Source organism: Camelus ferus, chromosome 14 (assembly GCF_009834535.1).
Source record: "Camelus ferus isolate YT-003-E chromosome 14, BCGSAC_Cfer_1.0, whole genome shotgun sequence".
NCBI lineage: Eukaryota > Metazoa > Chordata > Mammalia > Artiodactyla > Camelidae > Camelus > Camelus ferus.
Genome location: NC_045709.1, coordinates 25,215,860 through 25,237,617, shown reverse-complemented (window position 1 = coordinate 25,237,617; position 21,758 = coordinate 25,215,860). Strand labels below are relative to the sequence as shown.

The 21,758-nt window shown below is 58.5% G+C and overlaps 2 protein-coding genes across 5 annotated transcripts in view; one reads left to right on the top strand and one right to left on the bottom strand.

Annotated features, from left to right (window-relative positions):
• Positions 1-17: 17 nt before the first annotated feature.
• Positions 18-14,320, top strand: LAMP1 (lysosomal associated membrane protein 1). Its single transcript, XM_032496576.1, has 9 exons — positions 18-229; positions 5,040-5,161; positions 6,621-6,837; positions 6,955-7,113; positions 11,503-11,669; positions 12,207-12,332; positions 12,930-12,996; positions 13,067-13,237; positions 13,441-14,320. The coding sequence occupies exons 1-9, from the start codon at positions 178-180 to the stop codon at positions 13,578-13,580; spliced, it is 1,221 nt and encodes a 406-aa protein (XP_032352467.1). The 5' UTR covers positions 18-177; the 3' UTR covers positions 13,581-14,320.
• The window catches only part of GRTP1 (growth hormone regulated TBC protein 1), a 24,723-nt gene continuing 17,098 nt past the window's right edge, over positions 14,134-21,758 (bottom strand). The window contains exons 6-8 of one of the 4 annotated variants that reach the window (XM_032496579.1): positions 19,360-19,532; positions 19,099-19,284; positions 14,134-15,642 (exon numbers count right to left, since the gene is read on the bottom strand). In XM_032496579.1, coding sequence (XP_032352470.1) covers positions 15,553-15,642; positions 19,099-19,284; positions 19,360-19,532 — 449 coding nt within the window. In that variant the 3' untranslated portion in view covers positions 14,134-15,552. Of the gene's footprint in view, positions 15,643-17,761; positions 18,282-19,098; positions 19,285-19,359; positions 19,533-21,758 lie in introns of those variants that run through there. The other 3 variants (XM_032496580.1, XM_032496581.1, XM_032496577.1) reach the window with 3 other exon arrangements.

Genomic DNA, 21,758 nt, shown 5'->3' with positions numbered 1-21,758 from the left:
TCCAGAGGTCACGTGACGGCGCGGGCGCGGCGCGGCCTCACGTGACAAGCGCCGCCGGTCGTGGGGTCTCTTTCCTGCCGCGGGCGCCGCACCGGGACCCGCCGCCCTCACGCCGGCCCGGTGTCCCCGGTCCGCCCGCCCGGCCCAACCGACCCCGCCCGGCTCCCGCTCGCGCCCATGGCGGCCCCCGGCGGCGCCCGGCCACGGCCACTGCTCTTGCTGCTGCTCGGTGAGGAGCCGGGCCGGGGGCTGAGGACTCGGGGGGCTGCGGGGTGAGGAGCCGGGCGGGGTGGGGTGCAGGGCGGTGTGAGCCGGGCCGGGGGGATACGGGACCTGGGGTGCTGCGGGGCGGGGGCGAGGGCTCGGTCGTGGGCCGGGGAGCTGCGCGGCGTCCGGGCTGGGGCGGGGGGTGGGGCGGCAGGCCTGCGAGTCGATCCCGCACCGACCGAGGCCGCCGCCGCCGGGGGCGAAGGGCTGAACGAGGTGCCCGGAGGTGGACGAGGGAGGGCCCGGTGCGGCCCTCGGGTCACGGAACTCGTGTTCCGGGCTGGTCGGCAGTGACTTGGTGGTTTCTGAGCAGCGCGGTTCGCTTCTTTATCTGGGGACAAGGGTCGCCGCGTAGGGCGGCGTGAGGCTGTGCAGCCCGAGGCGCAGGATCCGCGTGGGGCCTCCGTTCCCGCCAGACCCGCATCTTCTCCGCAAGAAAACAGGGCGGCGCGACGACCCCGGCCCGTGGAGTTCGTCCTTCGTGCTGTAACCTTCGCCCCGTGCAGGAGGGCGTGGAGCCTGACGTGTGTGTTCATGTCACTGTGGATTTTAATTATGTTACAGTGATTCAAGGTTACCTTTGAGTTCAGGGGAGCCCACAGCGGACAAAGGGGAGGGAGGCTCCGCCTGGCCTCACAATGGCAGTGTTCTTCTCTAGCCAGCCGTCGTGAGGAGCGCTGCCGCTGCTCTGTGTGTGCTGGGCCCCAGAGCCAAGTGAGGGGACGCCACCCGTCCTCAGGACTCGGAGCAGCCCGTGGGCGCCGGTGCTTTATCCGTGGAGGAAGTTTGCTCTCGTTTATCTGTCCTGATGAGGACGGGTATAAGGGGAATCACCGCGGGTTGATGTTAGGTCTGTTAGGGCTCTCCGTGGTATCGTTTCTCATCCTGTCCCGAAGGATATGGGCCGATTGTCGAAGTGCCAGGAGCTCCTCCGAGTTAGGTGGATACAGAAACAGGATCCCACGCTTACCTGCCATAGATCCTCTATATTTCATCCTATCCTAGATCTCTTGTTGTGACAGAATGGGTTGTGGTCTCGCGTTTCTGTTTTGCCTGTTTTGTAAAATGAGTTCTTTTAGCTGCATGAACAGCCACACGGGGTGACCTTACTCCCAACTGCAAACCTGAAGCCTTCGCCTTTGCCAGCAGGCATAATTAGTTACAAGGGGAGTTGCTGGAACAAGTCTTGTCTTTCAGAAGGGCTCATTGCTCTTTGTTGGAAGGGCATTAGAAATTTTCTGTTTCATGTTTTGAAAACTCACCTGAATGAAGAGAAAAATCCATAACCTCCCTACACTGTGATAACCTGGAATGCTGTGCATGTAATTAGCATTTTAATGCCTATTTCATATCTTTTCAGTTTTATATTCAGTTAAAATCCGACTTTTTAGAAAGGCCTGTTAACAGCTTAAATTTGGGTGTATTTTAAATAATGTTTGTTTTAGTGCACAATTTCACCAAAAAGCATTTTTTCCAAAAGCATTTCAAACGTCTAAATTCAGAATTTCTTCTTCCTTAATAGTTACATGTTAAAGGGGTTTCTGCGTTTGACAGCTTGGGGGAGAGCAGGGAGAGGCATGAACGGACACTGTCTGATACACATGGTTGAATGTATTGTGTAATGTGACTTTCTGAACCTCGATGTCAGCTGGATGACCTCTTTCTCTTTCCAAATGAACTGTCACTTAGGAAGTTAAAAAGTTTTATACTGATTATGTTACCCTTGATCGTGGGAGTTTCTCTGTTACTCAGGTTGGTGACTGAATTCTTCACTAGATCTGAGGTTGAAATGTTTTGGGTGCATAATTTTGATTCATGTTGTTAGATCCATCCCACACCTTGTTAGTCTGAGACTTGACTGCAGGCGTGTACAGCACACGCTTCTCCAGCATCAGTTCAGCTGCATTGTGGTTATTTCTACACATGTGTCTCCCTGATCTCACAGCCCCCTTGTGCCTCGTGCGGGGTGGGTGCTTAGTTTCATGGCTGTGGCCCCTGACCAGGCAGGCACATCCTTAGAGACTGAGTCACTGTCAAGGATGGAGCCTTTTTCCCTTTTTTAAACCTTTGTAGATAATTATGAGTCACTAGTTAAGAAGGAGGAAAGTACTGGATTTAAGAGAATCAAGTTAAGGGAAATTAGAAAGTGATTTCCTATAAAAATGTTAATAAAGCTCTCGACTTGTTCCTGTAGATGCAATCTCTTTTGTTTCAGAAGCGTGTCATTGTGTGAAGTGCTGGCTCAGGTGTGGTTTCACGGGAAGCCGGCCCCTGTGAGCTCAGCGGGCGCCCGCTCCAAGGCAGCCACCGGCTCCAGCCTGGTTCTGCACCTTCACCAGCTGTGACCTCGGGCATGTTAGTTAGTTCACTTCTCTGTGCTTTGCTCTCCACACCTGTGAAAAGGAATCGTCGTGATAACTTAGTTACCGCAAAGGGTAACATAGGTGCTTGTTAAATGAAACATGTGTTGGTGTTTTGTGTGAGTTACTGAGAATTGCGAGCTGGACAGGTGAGGTCTGTGTAGGCCGAACGTGGGAATGGTAACAGCTGCGCCGAGAGCGCCTGTGCGGGGCCGTGGCCCTGCGGTCAGCGCTCTCATTTCCTTGTCTTGGTTGCCTAGACCATGGGCTTGGTGGTTGCTACCGGCCTGAGGTCACACGGCTGGTAAGTGGTGAAGGAGTCTGTCTGGACCCAGGTCTCTTATCTCAGAAGCAGGCCTGCTGCCTGCAGCTGCACTTGTTGTAGAGAATGGAATCGTATTTTGGAGTAGGAGTATTTTGAAGGAATAAGCCAGTTCCTCCTCAGTGTGACCCTGGAGAGATGAAGGTGTGGAGTCTGCCTGAAGCGCCTCTGGGGAGGAAGCTGCCAGTGGTCCCGGCCCTGACTTTCAGGACAGACACCCCTTCAAATTACTGCCAACACTTTAACTAATGTAAGAAGGTGGTGATGGTGGCTTTTAAACCAGCTGCCGCTGTTAACACAGTTACAGACCGACTTCTGGCCGTTAGCGTACATTCCTTTTAGTCGTATATTCTAATGCTCTGTAGGTCTTTTTATCGTGACCAGACTTCTGGCTTCTGGGGATAAGTTTCCTGGTTTAATAGTGGGAAACTTCTGGGCCTCTCCAGAGTGCACAGGGGCCTCTGCTGCTCATTTCAGGTTGTGTCAGTAACACTGCTTTGTTGTCCTTTGAAAGCACAGACCCTCAGCATATTTACTAGAAGATTGTTTGCTTAGAAAGTTACTGAACGTGAAATGCCTCCTGACGAAGCACTCTGTCAGTAGGAAGTGGGGACCCGGGCCCCTCACAGAGGGCCGCTTGGTGAGAGGGGACCTGTGAGGTCCCATGGTGGCAGGTGGCTCCAGCAGCCCGACCAGGACCCAGGGGTGCGTGAGGGGGTGGCGCCCAGGCACAGGTGGTGAGCTGCCCTGTGTCCGGCGTTTCCCTGGCTCTGGCACCGAGCCTGCTTTGCCTCGCCTGGGTCTGCAGCTCTCCTGCCTGTGGTGCTCAGGGCGTCTTTAAAACCTGGACTGTGTCAGAAACAAGTTGTGGAGTTTCTCTAGGCTTTTGAAAAGGGATACTCACTCACTCGAAGTGGTTTTAGTGGTCTTACCCGAGCACTCTGGGGGGTGGGTTAAAAACAGACCAAAAATTGCACGATTCCCCTGTTTGCCTTTGTTGCTTCTCTCTCAAGTGACAGCTTTTCTTTATGGATGTATTTTGGTATTTCCTTTATCAGAGGCTTATAGGAAGATATGTGGGGCTACTGTCTACACTCTGCTTTAGACTTAAAATCTTCGGAGCGGCTACTGTTTATTTTGTGATGATCCCAAGGGTAAAGGGAACTGGGTTCATTGGAGTCACTTCCCTGGAGTCCTGGGGCTGGGGATCCAGGATCTCAGAATGACAAGCTGGTTGCATGTCCTCCGTGAGTGCTGCCTGGGCCATTTCTACTCTCGGAGCCCTCAGAGCTGGCATGTCACCACCACAATGGGCATGCAGTGGCAGGGCCTGGTGGTGGCTGATGGCCGCTTTGCTGTAAAACTAGCAGACACCAACTTCTGCCCACCCGTGGAAGCCCTATGTGTTGAACCGTGTGGCCCTAAGCTTTCCTCCTCCCCTGCAGTGGTGGGAGTGAGCTTGCTCAGCTCAGAGAATCGGTCACTCGGGCCAGAAGGACCGGGAGAGCCCCATTCCATCCCTTCCCTCTGGCGTCCCAGGTCCAGGTGCAGGTCGTGACCGGGTTTTGAGGCCCTCTCTGAGATGGGCAGAGAGCTCAGACTTGAGTCATGGCTTTTCCCGCACCGGCAGTCTGGGAGAGGTAAAAACACGCAAGTTCATGTAGTAGTTTGGGTCCACAGGGAGGGTTAGCACCAGCCGCCCCCAGGGCATGGAGAAGGTTGGCTTGGAGGTTGAGTCCTGCCTCCAGGGCCCCAGCCCCCCTCCAAGAGAGCTTCTGAGGCAGGAGCATGGGCCACCTGTGCCCGGGGCAGCCCAGAAATTGACCTGTGACTTCCCGATAGTTTTCTGAAGTAAACGTTGAATGACAGGTTGGCAAACTGAGTGGATGGGTTTAGAGATGCATTTTCAGAATCGGGGACATTTACAGGGAGATAGGACAGACGAGGGGTGGGGGCGACCTAGCCCGGGGGTTTAAGTCGCACAGTAGAATCTCCTCGTGAAATCCGTACTGCTGCAGTTGCAGAAGACACAAGTACCGAGTTGGATTTTCAAAAAGGTGTTTGGTCACTTCTGTCTTTGCCGGAGTTAGCAGGCCTGGTGCACGGCACGTCCTCGGTGTTCGTGGTGAGAGACAGCAACGGGACAGCCTGCGTCATGGCCAACTTCTCTGCTGCCTTCTCAACTGTGTACGACACCGCCGGGGGTCCTAAGGTAGGAGACACGGGCCTTGTGTGTGCACGTGTGTGTGCCTGTCCAGCCTCGGGAAGCCACCCGCCCTGACCGCCCTCTACCTGTGCAGGTCTCCGCTGTGGTGCTGGGCCTTCGGTGCTGGTGGTGGTCCAGGCATTTTCCACAAGCACTTTTTTGTGCCCTGCTTTCTCTGTTTTGTGTGAGCCTGCTTCCAGTTCTCTTTATGGCGTCTGAATCATGCTAATTTGCTAAGCCATCCCCTGTGGCTGCGTTTTCTTATGTTCTTCCTATGCCCAGCGTACAGTCTGGGTACAGCTTTTTTGATCTGATGAGTTTGCCTTAGGTGAACCGTTAGCTCCCAGGATTGCGCATAATAGTTGTCGAAGGTGCAGAGCCACCGTCCTGGGTTGATTACACGTCCCTTGTGGGTTTGTTAAAACAGCTTCGCCCTCCTGCAGGACAAGTGAGGCCCTTAGCTTTACGAACTTCCTACAGACACGCAGTGTTTGTGTGTCGTTCCACCTTCGTTAATTGCCTGCAGTGGCCATTTCACTCTTGTAAACAGGTCCCTAGATCAGATTGTGTTTTCAGTGCTTTCCTGGTCCATCTCCGTGTCGAAGACACCACGTCTGTTCGCCAGCACTCAAAGGCCGGGGGTGGGTGGGACTGCTGGACGAGCCGGCTGGTCCCTCTCACCCCATTTGTCCTAGCTCCCTGTAAATGTCCAAAGAGAAGGAAACTGGAACGTTTTGTGTCATAGAAATGGCCTCACATTATAAAGATTGTCCAAGCACTTTTAATTTCTACTTCACTTTTGTTGGTTTGGATTTTTTAAATACCATTTTGTCACACATTGATTGTGTTACACAAGTGGGCTCACCCTCTCTCTGTTAGGTGCCTTCCCACTTCACAAAGCATGTCTTTGTTACACGCGTGATCTGTCCCTGTCAGGACGGTCTGTGATGCAGCTTAACCAGGGTCACTCAGCCGGCCCTGTTCGTGAACTTTGGTGGTTTTCTAGTTGTTTTGCTGGTCACAGTAAATTCAATTCTGCAGTAAACTTTCTATCTTTGTTTATGGAGACATACTCTTTATGTAAACACTTCTATAGGAAACAAGTAGTAATGGCTTTTTTCCAAATAAAAGTATACGGTTCATCCTGAAGCCCAATATGAATTATTTCAGTTTACTGAGATAACTTTAGTTTTAATTCTCTATAAATTAAAATTATATGAACGAAGGGAAATGTTTAGTTCTACGAATAAGTCATCTTTGTGTCACTTGAATTGTTTTTTGGTCTGTTACTGACATGTAAGGCTGACTTTGTGTTTTGTTTGTACTGAAAATGAATACATGAGTAGTGATGTCTGAGAGCTGGGTCTGAGTCACGTCAGACTTACAGAAGCTCCGTCTTTGGTGTCTGGGTCCCTTGATGACCTGCCTTCTCACTGGGCTCTTATTGTCCCTGTGTCTGTCCTAGAATGCCACCTTCAGCCTGCCTTCTGACGCACACGTGCTGAATAGCAGCTCCTGTGGTAAAGGGGGTGCTTCTGATTCCATCCTCATGATCGAGTTTGGAGGAGGACACACGCTGACCCTCAATTTCACCAGAAATGCCACACATTACAGTGTCCAGCTGATGAGTTTTGTTTATAACTTGTCAGACGTACAGATCTTCCCCAATGCAAGCTCCAAGGGTAAGAACCAAGAGTGACCAGCTAAGAGCCAAGAAAAGTGGCTTGGGGGAGTGTCTGGAATTACTGTTACCTAAGCCCTTGAAGTAATTAAAAGTTGGGTGGTTTTTTTTTAACAAGGAACCCGGACTGTGGAGTCCACGCCGGACATCGTGGCGGGCATGAACACGAGGTACAGGTGTGTGAGCAGCAGCGGGGTCCACATGGGCAGCATGACTGTTACGCTGTGGGACGCCACCATCCAGGCCTACCTGTCCAGCAGTGGCTTCAGCAAGGAGGGTGAGCACTGCCCGCCAACCCCCTCTCTGGAGATGGTGACCTCTTCAGATGAGGATGAATGAGTGGCCATCAAACCAGGGTGAAGGGGCAGAGCTACTCAGACTCTCTCTTGTTCCTTGTTCCAGAGCTAGTAGGGCCCCTGAGTGCACCTGGCCACGCCACCTGTGGTCTTGGGTGAGCGGTGAGCCTCTTGTTCCTTCTTGTGTGAAATGAGGGTGGTGAGCATCTGGGAAGGTGTCGGGATTCAGGCAGAGTGCGCCTCAGGGTGCCCAGTACATAGTGTGCAGAAGACAGCATTGTCACTTTACTACAACTGAAGAGGGTTCCCTCCCCACGTCCTGTCCCCCAGCTCACAGGTCACTGCCATTTCCTGGGGTGGGGGGCTCTGTGTTCAGGCCTTTTACCGCAGCCTTGCCCGGTACCTCGGAAGGGCCTGGGCTGCAGGTCTGCATGGTGACTGGCCGGCCGCGGTCCTTGGACTGGGGCCTGCTCCCCGTTGGGCTGCATAGCCAACAAGGTGAAGATGGTGTTTATGCTTGTAAATTTGAGGTTAAAACCAAAAGAACATTTCATGACATAGGAAGATGACATAAAAACAAGTCTCAGTGCCCATAACTAAAATGTCATTGGGACACAGCTGTGGTCATGCCCTCACTTCGTCTCGAGGCTGCCCTCACGCTCGCCGTGCAGAGCTGAGTTGGGACGGGCGCCAATGGCCTCAGAGTCTGTGATTCCCGCCATCTGGCCCTCCACATAGAAAGTGTGCTGACCCCTGACCGGACAGGAGGAGCATTAGCGGTGGGGCTGGAACTGAAAGAAACCCAGTGTAGGGGGAGACACTGCCAGCAGCGGGAGTGCAGGACCCAGCGGTGCGGGTTCCAGTGGAGCTGGGCTTGGCTGCCTGCTGCGCGGCCCCCAACCTCGGCCCGGAGGAGCCCTTCGCCAGGAGGCTCCCCTCTGCTGGCCTGGGTGCTGTGTGTGAGGGCAGCAGCCCCCTGGGTGAACAAGAGGTGGTCCCTGTCAGAGTAGCTCCCTGGGGGTCAGGGCACCGAGAGAAAGGCGGGGGGCCAGTCACGTGGGAGGTCACAGGTCTCAGAGCTGGGCTCCCACCCAGCAGAGCAGGCAGCTCGCTTGGGTCTCGGGAGCAGGAGGAGGAAGCAGAGCGGGTCCCTGCCTGGCTGTGGGCTCGCTGCAGCCACCTCGCTGCTCACGGGCCCAACCCCCGTCCCCCACCTGTGCAGCTCTTCTTCGAGGGCTGTGAAGTCGGACATGTAGACTCATTCTGTTTTTAAGGATAAGCAATTACTTTGTTTTTTAAATAGACTCTGTTTTTTAGAGCAGTTTTAGGTTCACAGCAAAACTGAATGGGAGGTACAGAGATTTCCCACATGGGCACAGCCCCTGCTGCCGGCGTCTGCACAGTGATCCCTTCCCTGATGGGGGTGTGTTCACGCAGCTCCAGGTGGAGAAGGAGGTGTGAGGCTGCCCTCAGGCCTGGGCCCCTCCCCAGAGGCATTCTTGGGTCTGGCGCAGGGTTACCTGTGGTCCCCTTCCAACCTGGGAGTCCAGGCTTGTTGGGAGTTGGTTGTGGGTGGCCGCCCGCTCTGTTCCATGTGGTCGCTGGTCAGAAGCAGGGCTGCTGCGGTCGCCCGCACTTGCAGGAGGGTCTGAGACACGGCGACACCTCCCCGGTGGCCTTGGGTCCCCTGATGTTATGTTCAGTCAACTGGGCGGGTGTGTGTGCGTTTTGGAAAGGAAACTGGCTTTTCCTCAAGACACTGTTGCACTCTCTCAGTAAGTGCTGCTGGGAAGAGGCGGGGATGGGACATCTGTGGAAGGGCCTGTGGAAGAGCACTGGCGTCCTCTGTGTCCCCCTGCGGGGCTGAGGGCTGGGCTTGTTCTCAGGGCACATTCTCTGCGGTGACCCCTTGTCAGCCTGGACATGGCTCTGAGACGGGGTGTCAGCAGGAGCAAAGGGGCCCGGGCCCCCCAGCTGGCAGTGGCCGTTCTTGGCCTGTGCCCCCACCTCCTCTCGGGAGCAGCTCCCGCCCCACCTCTCATGACCCATGGCCCCTGCTTGACCTGCCACAAACAGGGTCTGGTCCTCGGTGGCCTGAGTCCTAGGAGCACCCTCAGCCATCCTGTCTTTTCCCGTGTCATCGTCCTGAGAAGTCTGGGAGGACTGGCTCTCTGTCAATTTCATTGATGAAAAGTCCTGATGAGAACAGGTGTCCGGAGGCCAGAGCGCTTGGCGAGTGGGTCCCCAGTGTCATTGGGCCGCCCCCAGGCCCACGTGGGGTCAGTGGGTTTGGACTGAGGCTCATGCACCACAGGATTCGGATTTTATCTGTGAGATGTGACGCGTGGGTTCTTGGGAGCTTTTCCATGAGCATTCCAAGGTTAGAACAGAAGCTGCTTTTAAATACCGTTCATCATAAACGTCACTCCCTGCCCAGCCTGGCCACGTTAATTCTGTAGTCTCACCCCTAGCCCAGCCTGACAGTGCATCAGTGCTGAAATGTCTCCTTCCGCCTGGGACCCACGGCAGCGCGCAGGGTCGCTCGGGGCCTTCAGGGCTCATCGGCGTCTGAGCCGTGGGAAGGGCACCTGGAAGGGTGTGTGGCCCCCATCCTCCCCGAGAGTGATTTATGGTGGTTCTTGCTGAGGCCGGGTAGCGTGTGGAGTCTGCATTTTAACTCAGGTGGAAGGAAGAAGGCGTGTCGTGGTGCGTCTTTCTAAAACCCTGGATTTTCCCAGCTGGCGGTTAGACCTGCAGTGTGTTGTTTACGTTTCCAAGTTGACGTTTGGTGAGCGTGCTGTGAGGACGGGGACCACGTCAAAGTGACTGTCAGCTGGGCGCAGGCCTGCCCCGCGGGCCTCGTGTGGTCCGTACGCCAGGAGCTGCACCTTTCATTGTGCTGCGTCTGTGACGGCTGGCGGGGAGGCTGCCATCAGTGGTGCGAGAGCCCTGTGGCCACCTGCAGCTTGACGCGGGGCCCGGGCTGACCCACTTCCAGAACTTCTGGCTCCTGCTTTTGCCATTTAACTCCCTGCCTAGAGGGGGTATCCTGCTACCAGGTGGCCCCATGGGAAGGCAGACGGGGTGAGTTGAACTTTCAGAGCGAGTGTGGTCACCCGTGGGACAGTCCTGGGGCGAGGCCTCCCGTCTCCTCCCCCAAGTCAGCGGGACGTGGAGGCCGAGTCAGCAGCTGAAGAGTGGATGTTTCCCCTAGGCTGCGAGTTAGCCGTGAAAGGGCAGCGGGCGCGTGGCCGCCAGTCCTGGGCAGCTCCCACTCGGGGTGTCTGGCCGGCGTCCCGAGGCTCAGCCCAGCTGTCGTGGGGGAGGGGAACGCGGACGGAAACTGGGGACATTACTCGCAGCCTGTCAACTGTCCGCAGAAGTAAGTGCTAAGTGCTACAAGAAGGAACCTGGTGTGGGGGCTGGTGTCCCGGAAGCGCCCGTGTCTTCGTGTTCAGAGTGGTGCTCTTCGTGGAAAGTGTGTCTGTCTGTCTGTCTGTAGAAGGTGCTCAGTTACCCTTCGACTTCTGGCTCCGTCAGCCTGGACTCTGACAGCCACGTGGAGCAGATGCTGAGGGGTGGGGTCGCGTGTCCCCCGGGCACGCCGGGCCTTCTCCCCGTGGCCCTCCGCTGTGGCCCAGCCACACTCCAGCCTCCCTCGTTTCCTGATTGTTGTCTCCTGCTGCGAGGTCTCACTCCACTTCCTGGGCCTTTTCTGCGCTGAGAAGTGAATGCCCCAGGCCTCGAGGCTCAGCTCTGACCTTTCCTGTTGGCCATCTGATGCCCATCCCTCCGAGGGCTGCCTCTGCTGCTCCCTGGGGGCACTGGGCCGATGACACGGGCTTGTAACGGTGTGTGTATGGTTCCGGTGCCCCTGCAGCTCCCCCAGAAGTGGCTCCAGCACCGTTCTGGTGCACAGGAGCTCAGAGAGCGTGTTTGAACTGTTGCTGTCTCAAGTGGCATGTATGTGGCTGGCTGTCCAGCCGCCCAGGACAGAGTTAACGTTTTTTTTCCTGACTGCACGGTGGGAAGGGAAGGGCGCGGCGCTTGTGCAGAAAAGGACTTCTTCATGGGCATGGGGCTGCCCCGATGCTTGGACGGAAAGGCATCCCGTCAGGGCTGTGGGGCTGGGGTGGGAGTAGGGTCAGGGGGCCGGGCGCCCGCCTGGCTGAACAGCGTGTCTTGCAGTGACACACCCCGCCCTGCATTTCCAGAGTGGCGGGAGAGCAGGCTGGCCTGAGAGAACTGGGCGTCCTGCTCTGCCGGGTGGAGCTTCTTGAGAGTCTGCTGGGGTCCCGGTGGGCTGGGGTGGCCCGAGTTCCTGGTGGGGCCTTCCCGCAGGCAGCGCGACTCATACCACCATCCTGCAGAGACGCGCTGCGAGCGGGACAAGCCTTCGCCGGTCACCCCGACGGCGCCACCGGCACCTCCGCGCCCCTCGGTGTCCAGGTACAATGTGACCGACAGCAACGGGACCTGCCTGCTGGCCACCATGGGGCTGCAGCTGAACGTCACCTACAGCCGGAAGGACAACACGGTAGGCCCTGCCCTGTGTGCCCTGGGGCCCCAGTGCCCCCAGCTGATGGCGCGCAGCCATACCCCAGTTTCCACGCAGGCTGCTGCTTCTGAGGCGGCAGGACTGAGCCATCCTGATGGTGGCAGCAATGTGTACTGTTTGTCACCATGGACGGTGGTGACCTGAGAGAAGGCTGAGTCAAGCACTTCACTGCCAGACACTCGAGTCATTTCCATGCTCTTCCTTTGAGATTGTTTCTCCCCAATGGTGACAGAGTCTGAGGGGTGGCAAGTCCCTCGCTTGTGATACTTGTGGAGAGTGGAGTCAGGGGACAGGGTGAGGGGGCCCTGCCCACTCCTGCAGGGACTTCTTTCTGAAAGCAGCCAGGAGGAGCAGAATTGTTGTGAAACCAGAAATCTGCCCGCACACGCTTGTAAAGTTCCCTTCTGGTTCTCGGTAACAGGACCGTGCCCTCAAAAGTTCCTGCTTCAGGCTGCCTGTCTTTGCAGGGGGACCTGCCATGAGGGGACATGTAACCTTTTGGCTTTTTTCACTCAGACTGTGACCAGAGAGTTCAACGTCAACCCAAACAAGACCACGTTCAGCGGGAGCTGCACCGCCCAGCTGGTGACCCTGCTGCTCCAGGGCGAGGACCTGGCCCTCCTGGCCTTCCAGTTTGGGATGGTGAGGATCCCGCCCTGCACCCCGCCCACCGCCCTCCCTCCCCTGTCCGTGGGTCTCCGGATCCGTGGCTCCCCCACCCCTTTTCCGAGAGCAGATGCCTCCGCGTTCACTCCGCGGACGGCAGGCAGGCCTCCTGCACCCACCACACTGTGGAGGGAAGGGAGTCCGAGACCTCAGACATGGTCCTCGGCCCTGCGCGGGGGTGGCGTCCCCCTCACCTTCTCTTTATGTGTCCCCCGGGGAGATGTACACATAAAGTCAGCAAAGCACTGTGGGAAAAGTGTAAATGCCACCGGTGAGTTACTGCGACACGCTTTGCGGACCAGCTGCTTAACAGCTGGGTTTCTCTGATGAAGTTGGCTTTCTCAGAGTCTGGCTCCTGCAGTCCCCATTTTAGCAGAGAATGTGGTTGTGTGGTGAGGTCTGAAGATGCTAATCAGGGCTTGTGTTCCCCAGACGATAGGGCACCGTGTGCAGACGGGATGGCCCGCAGCTGGGGCACGGGGGTCACGTGCACCACCAGGTGAACCCCCTCCCCCCCCCGTCTTTGGGCACAGGAGCCGGGGGGTCATTAAGGGTTGTCTCTTTCTCTTGAAGAATGCGAGCTCCAGCCAGGTTTTCCTGCAAGGGATCCAGCTGAACATGACTCTGCCCGACGCCAGAGGTAAGTCCTCCCCCCCCACCCTCCCGCCCCTGTTCAGGCGCCCCGAGCACGCACTCCACTGCCTTTGCAGACCCCACCTTCAGAGCCGCCAACAGCTCACTGAGGGCGCTCCAGGCCGCCGTCGGGAACTCCTACAAGTGTAACGCGGAGCAGCGCGTGCAGGTCACCGAGGCCTTCTCCCTCAACATGTTCAGAGTGTGGGTCCAGGCCTTCCAGGTGGATGGGGACAAGTTTGGGCCTGGTGAGTAGCGAGGAGGGCACGGGTCAGACCACGTGGGGACTGGTGGCGGGCCGGGGGATCCAGTTCCCCTCCTTGCCCTGCAGCACCTCGGCTCCAAGGGCCTGGCCTGTCGGCAGAGCGTGGGTGGGGGCCTCCCCGGGGGGTCGGGTGCCCTGGGGATCAGGCCTCGGGCCCCGGAGGTGCAGTGGCCATCTGTCCTGCAGTGGAGGAGTGCCAGCTGGACGAGAACAGCATGCTGATCCCCATCGCCGTGGGTGGCGCCCTTGCAGGGCTGGTCCTCATCGTCCTCATCGCCTACCTGATCGGCCGGAAGAGGAGCCACGCCGGCTACCAGACCATCTAGCCACCCGCCCGCGCACCAGCGATGGCTGCGGAGGGAGGGAGGGGCCCACTTCCTTGCAAACTGGTTTTCAAACCTGCTTTATCCGATGTGAGGTTTATCCAGCAGCATTTACTATGCACAAGAGCAGCCACGGAAATGATGGTGTTACCTTTGCTAACTGGGTTAAGTATTTTGCTAACTGGTTAAGTGTTGATATTTACCAAAGTAGACTCTAAGGGGGGCGGGGGGTAGAGTGCTTTTCTACACGGGCACTGGCTCCACTTCGTTCGGCTTCTCAGATTCTGGTGTTCGGTCTCCTCACTCAGGTTTAGGCCTCAGAGCAGGAGGGTGTCCGGTCCTGACACCTGCCCAAGGGCAGCTGTGGCCACGAGGCTGGCGCGCTGAGAAGGCAGTGGAGGACGAGTCTAGGCCAGGAACACAGGAGACGAAGACCTGGGGTAGGAGCCAGGGTGGGCCTGGCCCCTCGAGTGTCAGGGCTCCGGGTCCTGTCTCCACGCTCTGCTGCTCGAGAGCTGGTACTTTTTTAAATAGGAGAAAATGGGTGTTATTTTTATTTACTTTTTTGTGAAGTGGTTTTCAGTCTTCTGTTGGAGGTTGGGGGTGGGTGACCTTGTCTGCACTGTGTACAATAATCGTTCACTCTGATTTATCGCTTGCAGCTCAGTAGGCTGTGCACTGAGGGTCCGTCCCCTCCTGGGACGCGAGGCTGTAACAATGCTAATAAAGCGTCTTTTTGTTCATCTGTCTGGACCTTTTGCCTCTGTCAGCTCCTGTGAGAGGGCGCCGTGGGGGAGCGTTGGGGAGTTGGGGTGGGCCCGGTTCTTTGGTGGGAGGGCTGATAGGCAGCTGGTCCTCTGGGCAACTTGAGAACTTGGCGGTGGGGAGGCGGTCAGGCCTCTGACAGCACGGCGTTTGGAGCCTAGTGGTGCTGGAGACACCTCGGCCTGTGGCAGCAGAGGCCTTCAGAGCCAGGGCTCGGGCCTGAGTCAGCCAAGACCTGTGTCCTCAGAGGGTCCCTGGCCTAGGTGGACAGTGGCCCACACGCCGTGCCCAGGGCCTGCCCCAGAAATTTAGGTTGTGTGGTCTGTGCTACATCCAGTCCTTTTCACACCAGGCCCCGCTGGGCGGGGCTGGCCAGGGACACGAGGTGGGCAGGGCCCTGGCGGCAGCACAGCCATGGTTTCCCCGTGTCCGTCTCCCCAGGGTGGAGCCCAGGTGAGAGAAACTGGCAGCTGGCCTGTCACGTGGGGCTCAGGCCCTGGGGGTTGGGGGGCGGAGTGCGACAACGTTAGAAGTGCATCTGCCCGGGGGGCATGAGGCTTCCAGGGGCCCAGCAGGTCCCCGTGGGCCTGGGCTCAGCGCCTGGGCAGGCCCCACGGTGCGCTGGTTTGCTTCTGAGAAGGGGACCTTCTGTCACTTGGGCTGCTTCCAGGAAGAACCCCCGTCCCCACGTGGCCCACGCAAGGCACCACCTGCCCAGGTGACAGGTGTCTGCAGAGGCAGAGGGGGTCGGGGTTGGGGTGGAGGGCTGGGGTCCGGCCCTGAGAGGAGGAGTCCGGGGTGACACAGCCACATCGGCATGGAGGGCCCGTGTCAGATTGGCAGCCCCTGAATCTTACTGTGTGCTTTATTCTTCACGCGGCTCGATGACTCAAAATCATTCTGAAAACTTACTTTCTACAAGAGACCGCGAGCACGAACCCCGCCCCCGAGGTCAGCGCTGCGGCGCAGAGGACAGGGCGCCCGTGGGGCGCTGATTGCCGGCACCTGCCGAGACGTCACTCACTCTGGGTGCCGACGTAACAAACGCACGTCTCATGTTTCACGTTACCAACATCTCAGGTAAAAATAAATTTTTAGAAACGTAGCACTTCATCGCTCACAGGCAAGACTTAATTACACAGGAACATTTGAATCGCTCCTTCAAAACCTGGTGGAGGTTCAGCAACGTCCAGCGCGTCCAGCCGTGGTGTCAGCCCCGCGCCAGCAGCCGGGCCCTGCAGCGCTCCCGCAGCCGGGCGATCCTGGCCGCGGACAGGCTCCCGGGCTCTGAGAAGATTTTCTGGAACAGAAACGGAATCAGTTTAGAGACCAACTCAGAGCAAGTCCTACCTGAGCGGCCCCGGGGCTGGACCGGCCGACGGACAGAGGACGCGGCCAGCAGGGCCCACTGCTGCTGGATGAGTTCGATCTGCAAGCAAAGAAAGGTCACCTGCTTCCTCTAGACCCTGTGAGACAGAAGAACGGAACGTGGGAAAGACCCCCGGACGGCTGTGCTCTTCCTCCAGGCCCATGGGGGCCGTGCTCAGCGGTGGGAGGGCAGCTCAGCGGGGGCACCGGGGGGCCCCCGGCCTCGAGCACTTGAACTTCGCTCTGGGCCAAGGGCCTGGGGCAGGGCGGGCTCGGCTCCGGGCTCCTCCAGCCTCCACGACTGCACAGCAGAAGCGCGCTTACCCACGGTTCCTTGTCCCTCTTCCTACTTTTAAAAACGGAATCGAATCCATAAAGTAAATGCCTCAGATTCTGAAGTCAGGGCTCTGAGCCCTTGGAATCGAAATCGGGTAACATCTTGTCCAATTTCCATTTTTTCAGTTGTGCTAAAAACCAGACAGTTTAGCCCCTGAACCATTCCAAGTGTGCGGTTCGGTGGAGGTAACTACAGCCAGGCTGCCGGGCACCAGAGCTGGAGAACTTCCTGCGCTGGCCTCCGGCCCCACCCTCACCTCCCTGTCCCTGGGGTCCTGGCCCCTCTAGCAGCCTCGAGTAAGTGGAATCAGACAGGTTTTGTCCTTTTGTGGCAAATCACTGAGCACGATGTCCTCAAGGCTCATCCACGTAGCAGCGGGTGTAGAATTTCCTTCCTTTTTAAGGCTGAATGTAGAGACCACATGTTGTTTATCCGTCCACCCCTTCGGGCATGTGGGTTGTTTCCACGTCCTGGCTGCCTTGAACACTGCCGTGAAAGAGGGCACTGGTATCGCTTTTGAGATCCTGGTTTCACTTCCTTCGATACACTCCTGAAAAGACTGCTGGGTCACACGGCAGTTCTAGTTTCTCGAGGACCATCCGTACCGCTCTCCACAGCGGCTGCGCTGGTTTACGTCCCCACCAGCAGTGTCCACGCCGGCCCACGTTTGCTGGCTGTGGTCTTCCTGACGACAGCCGTTCTGACAGGTGCGGGGCGGCGTCTCCCTGATGACGAGCGATGCTGAACATCTTTTCCACGTGTCTGCTGACAGCAGCGTCTCTGGGAAGGACCCCCCTCCGCCCATCTCTAAACGGGGTTACTTGGCTCCTTGGTGACTTGTGGTCTCCGTCCATCTGGACGGTCACCTGCTGTGCGGTCTGCAAAGTGCCTCTGCTGCCCTGCGTTTCCTCCTCGAGGCCGGCTTCCCTTGGTCCTGGGTTTGTTTCCGCTTTTGCTGCCTGTGTCGTTCTTGGGCTGACTCCTGCAGCAGCTCCGAAGCCAGTCAGGCCATCGTGAGCAGACGAAGGACAGGAAGAAGCCAGACTTGAGAAGCAGGGGCAGGAAGAGACAAACCACCTCTCAGTGAAAGAAGTGGGCGCCGGGTGGCCTGCGGACAAGCTCCCTGCATCGCAACTTCATGATCATTTGTGCAGCTGCTGCTGAGGAATTCACGGTCACAGATCAGACCGAATGCAAGGCCACTAACAAAAAGTTCTGTTTTTCTGAGAAATTTCCCTTTGGAACTCTCCTGTGGATTCATAATCGCAGCACCTAAGGTCAGGGCAGAGTTCCCACACGAGGCCCGTCTGTGAACCTCAGGGAGGCAATCAGAGCCTGGAGCCGGGCCAGCACGTGGTCCTCCTCCCACCACGTGGCTCTCAGCTGCAGGGCGAGGTCGCCATTATATTCTCCAGGAAATTCTGGATGTTCTGTAAGGATTTCAGAGGTTTGATGTATGAACTGTGGTTCTGCTGAAAAAGATACGCGACTCTGGAGACCACGAGAAAACAAGACCCCTGCACTGGGGCCACATCCCAACTGTCACCTGAACAACCACAGCCACGGCCACATCCATGCCGTGAAGATGCGTTTCATCCCCGGTGGGGAGATCGGCCAAACCTGTCCAGCTCCTTCAGGGTCTGGGTGCCTCCCTCAAGCCCCAGAGCACCTTGGAGCCCCAGCACGGGCCCTGCCGCCCACCTGAGACCTGCCCCAGACAGACAGTGTGCAGGGCGCCCGGCTGCACACGATGGAACTTGAAAGCAGGGCGCCAAGTCAGGCCAGACACTGAAATGGATCACATGAGGCGCCCGGAAGCGGCACAGCCGCAGAGACAGCGGAGATGTTCGCGGGGCTGTGGGAGGGCAGGGTCCCCTCGGGGCGGTGGCAACAGTCTCGTGAAAGGGCCCGACTGAAGGACTCTGGAACATCCACCATAAAAGGGAGAACTTGGCGCTTTCCATCATTTTCCAGGACTGACATCACAAAAAACCTCAACAACCCTGGTTTATCGTCTCCGACGGTAAACAAGGAACCAAGTCTGCGGAGGCCTGTGATCCCGCCTGCGGTGCACGGTGACGGCAGGACCCCTAGACCCCGGCCAGCCTGAATGTCTCCACCATGTCCTGTCACCCCAGGGACCAGCACCACCCCCGCCCCACACGTCTCACCCGGTGCCTCCGCCTCCTCTCTGTCCAGGCCGCTGGTCGGTGAATGTCGGTGCTCCCGCCCACCTGAGGATGCACGTGACCTGGTGGCCTCAAGCCCCGGCGGCTCCCAGACTCCTGGCCCTGCCCCCTCCCACCCTCCCAGACTCTCCCCAGCACCTTGGTTCTCCCCAGGCCAGTCCGAGCCGCCAGCAGGCACCGGCTCAGCAAGGTGGCTGCCACCCCAGGGACAGGGGGCTTCCAGGCCCCTCAAAACAAGGCGCTGTCGGGGCGACGCTTTCCCACAGAGGGTGAGACTCACAACGGACCATCAGTACCTCCTGCCAGGGTCCCCCAGCCCCGGGCCTGCCCCCTCCGCCCGCTGGTCCACCTAAGACCCGCCTTCCTGCCCAGCCTCCCCCGTATCTGCAGGCCTGTCAGCTGCAGCACCCCCTCATTCACTCGGGTGATCTGAGCTGTGTGCACAGCCCGGACCAGGCCTGCAACCCAGCCAGGGGGCCCTGGTCTCGGGGAGCTGCCCTTCCAGGTGGACGGACAAGTGTGACCCCGCTGGGGCCAGGAGACGAGTCAACAGTTGTAGGCCCAAGGAGAGGGGAGGTGCCTTTGTATACAGGGCTGTAGGCAAGCCCGCGGCCCAGGGAGGGCCCAGGACTGGGGGAGGCCACCCCAGGCCCAGGGGAGCCATGGCCTGGAGCAGACGGGTTTGCATCCTGCTGCTTCCACCCGAGTCGGGACTGAAGGGGTCCCCGGGCTGACGGGGTAGCAGGAGGGAAGCCGTGGCTGGTCTGCGGGGTGACCACCGAGGTCTGCCCGCTGGCTGTGGACCCAGGGGAGAGGGGCCTGGAAGGTTGAGGGCCGGGCGCCCGGCAGACACAGCGCTCACCTGCATGAAGGTGTGGCATTCGGTCACGAAGCTCCCTTTCGTGATCTCCCTGAACTTCTCACAAACGTCCGTGAAGCTGCTGGCTTCCAGAATGAAGGACTGGTGTCGCTTGATGAGGGTCAGGGCCACCCGGAAGATGACCTTGGAGCCCTCACTGAACAGACAGTCCCAGATGCGAAGCACTGTCTGTGGAGGGGGAGACGCGGTCAGCTGGCGGCGGCGGCGGCCGGGCCGGCCCTGGCCTGAGGGAGGTGCCCTCACCTCCACGGGCAGGACGTCCACGAACAGGCAGAGGAACCAGCGCGACACGACCAGGGTCCACGGCACGCCGTGCCGGTCCATCAGGGCCGCCACCGCCGGCAGCCTGGTCCTCACCAGCTCCCCAAGGACCTCCTGGTCCGTCTTCAGGCCGAGCATCGAGGGGCTGTAGTAGTCTGCTCGGGGCGGAGACAAGCCGGGAACCTGCATCTCGCTCCACAAGCCACAGCCTGGCGGCCTCCACCCTGTTCCCTCTGGGCCAGGAGGGGAAGAACCTCCCCACCGGGGACCCTTCCAGAGGAGGAGGACAATGGGGGGAGGGCAATGGGGGGAGGGTGTGGGGCAGAGCCCAGCTGCACGGAGGTAGGGACTCCTGGGACCCCCCAGTGTCCCCGCCCCCAAGCATCCTGGGCCCCACCCGGAGAGTCCTGGCCCCCCCGGCACAGAACACACACCACCCCGTGTCGGGCGTCCTATTCTCCAGTGGGGAAGACAGCAGGAATGCTACAGGAGTCAGGCCGCGAACGGGCCCCACCGCCTGGGCCTTCTCGTGCCTTCGATGCCTCATCTCTGACAGGCCCCTGCGGCACGTGGAGCTGGGGGCACCGACTCCCCCTGAGAACCTCGCACCCACGTGTGTGGTGGGGAAGGGCTGGGACCCATCTCACAGGTCACCTGGTGGGCAGACAGAGCCATCAGCGCACACCTGTCCCCACGCGTGCAGGGCCCGCACGGGCAGCTGCCGCGAGGGCGCCTCCCCAGCCACACGGGCCCCACACGCGCTCTCATGGGCAGAGGCAACGCTGAAATCCCCTCTTCGTTCCCCAAGAGGGCAGAGGCCTTGATCTGAAGAGACTCCTTTTACTTCAGCTGGTGCCGCCTGGGGGTCGGCATGGGAACTCAGACCACAAGACCTTGAACTCTCACCCGAGGGCCTGGGCCCCAGCCACACTGAGCTCAGACTGACGCTTCCAACAGCGTGTCTGCCTGTTGGACGGACGGCTGTTGTGCTGAGGAACTCCCAGCTTGCCCGTGCGACGTATTCCAATAAATCTTAATGCTTAAATTCTGCTAATAAACGTTCCGTAAGTAACACGGGAAAATCCAGCACACGTTCTGTGCCAACCACGGAATCTCACCTGCTCCTCGGCACAGGGAGAGGGTGGTCTCGTTATTAGGTAATTTCATTAAAATAGAATCACTGTGGACAGTGACGTGACATCAGGGTCACGTCACCGGTTTTCACAGGTGCACACACAGTGAGCTGTGGCCCTGCTAAAGAACCTGGGAATAACTCAGCGGCAGCCAGTTTGCTGTGAAGCACCGGGGGCTCCCTCGTCCTGCCTCCTCGCGCTCCCGCTCCCGAGTGGAGCCGCTGGGCCCCCTTTCCTTTCTCAGGAGTCTGGTCCACGGGGGAGAAGCTCCACGGGTGACGCGCAGGGGAGACGAGGGGTTTGCAGAGCTGCGAGCACAGCTCCACCTCGGGCTCCGTTACAGGGAGGCTCACGGCAGCTTCCAGACCCTGCAGAGGTCACGCCCCAAGCTGGCCACAGGCCTGAGCCAGCTGCAGTCACGAGGAGGATCGCTGACAGGGCCTCCGCCCTCCCCGCCCCCTTTTGTGCGCAGCGGCAGACACACACCCAGCAGCCCGACCGGGCCGGGCTCCCCAGGCCCGGGTCGGCCTCTCCTGGGGACGCCAGCCACTGACAACAGCCCAGCAGCTGTGTCAGCACATGGGGACACCGGGGAGCCCAGATCTCGAGATGGCGTCCTGAGTCTCCGCCCACTGGACGTGCGCTGGCGACTCCTGTGAGGAGCAATTAAGGACCCGTTTCCCGGTGTTTCAAGGGAAAGCAGGTCAGACCAGCCCTCTAGGACGGGAATGTATCAGCTTGCTCCTGGGCCGACTTATTACTGACACAAAATTCAGCGACGCTGCCGCACCCGCTGGACTCCCGGTGTCGGACGGGCAGCCAGGGCCCAGGCCCCAGCGGCTTCTCCGCGAGTCTGGGCAGGGGACCCCGAGGAAGAGAACAGGCACGGCTCTGAGGTCAGAGAAGCCACTTTGTGCCTCAGTCATTCTGGGATCTGACTTCTCGCAGAAGAACAGGCTCAGTAGCTAACGATTTTAAGGAGACAAAAGAAGGTAAAATCAGACAGCCCTCGCCAGGCCAGGGCAAGGACTTAACCACGTCGGACATGATGAACCGGCTGTGAGGACACCCAGGTCTGTGTCAAAGGGGAAGACCAGCCTGAAGCCCTTTCTTGAGCTGTTGCGGACTTCAAACCCTCAGAGCACTCACCACCAGATCAACTGGACCCTAGCAAGGATGGTGACCTCTTCTGACTCTCATGACTCCAATCAGCTGAAGCTTGGACTCCGCAGACCTCTGCCCCGTGCT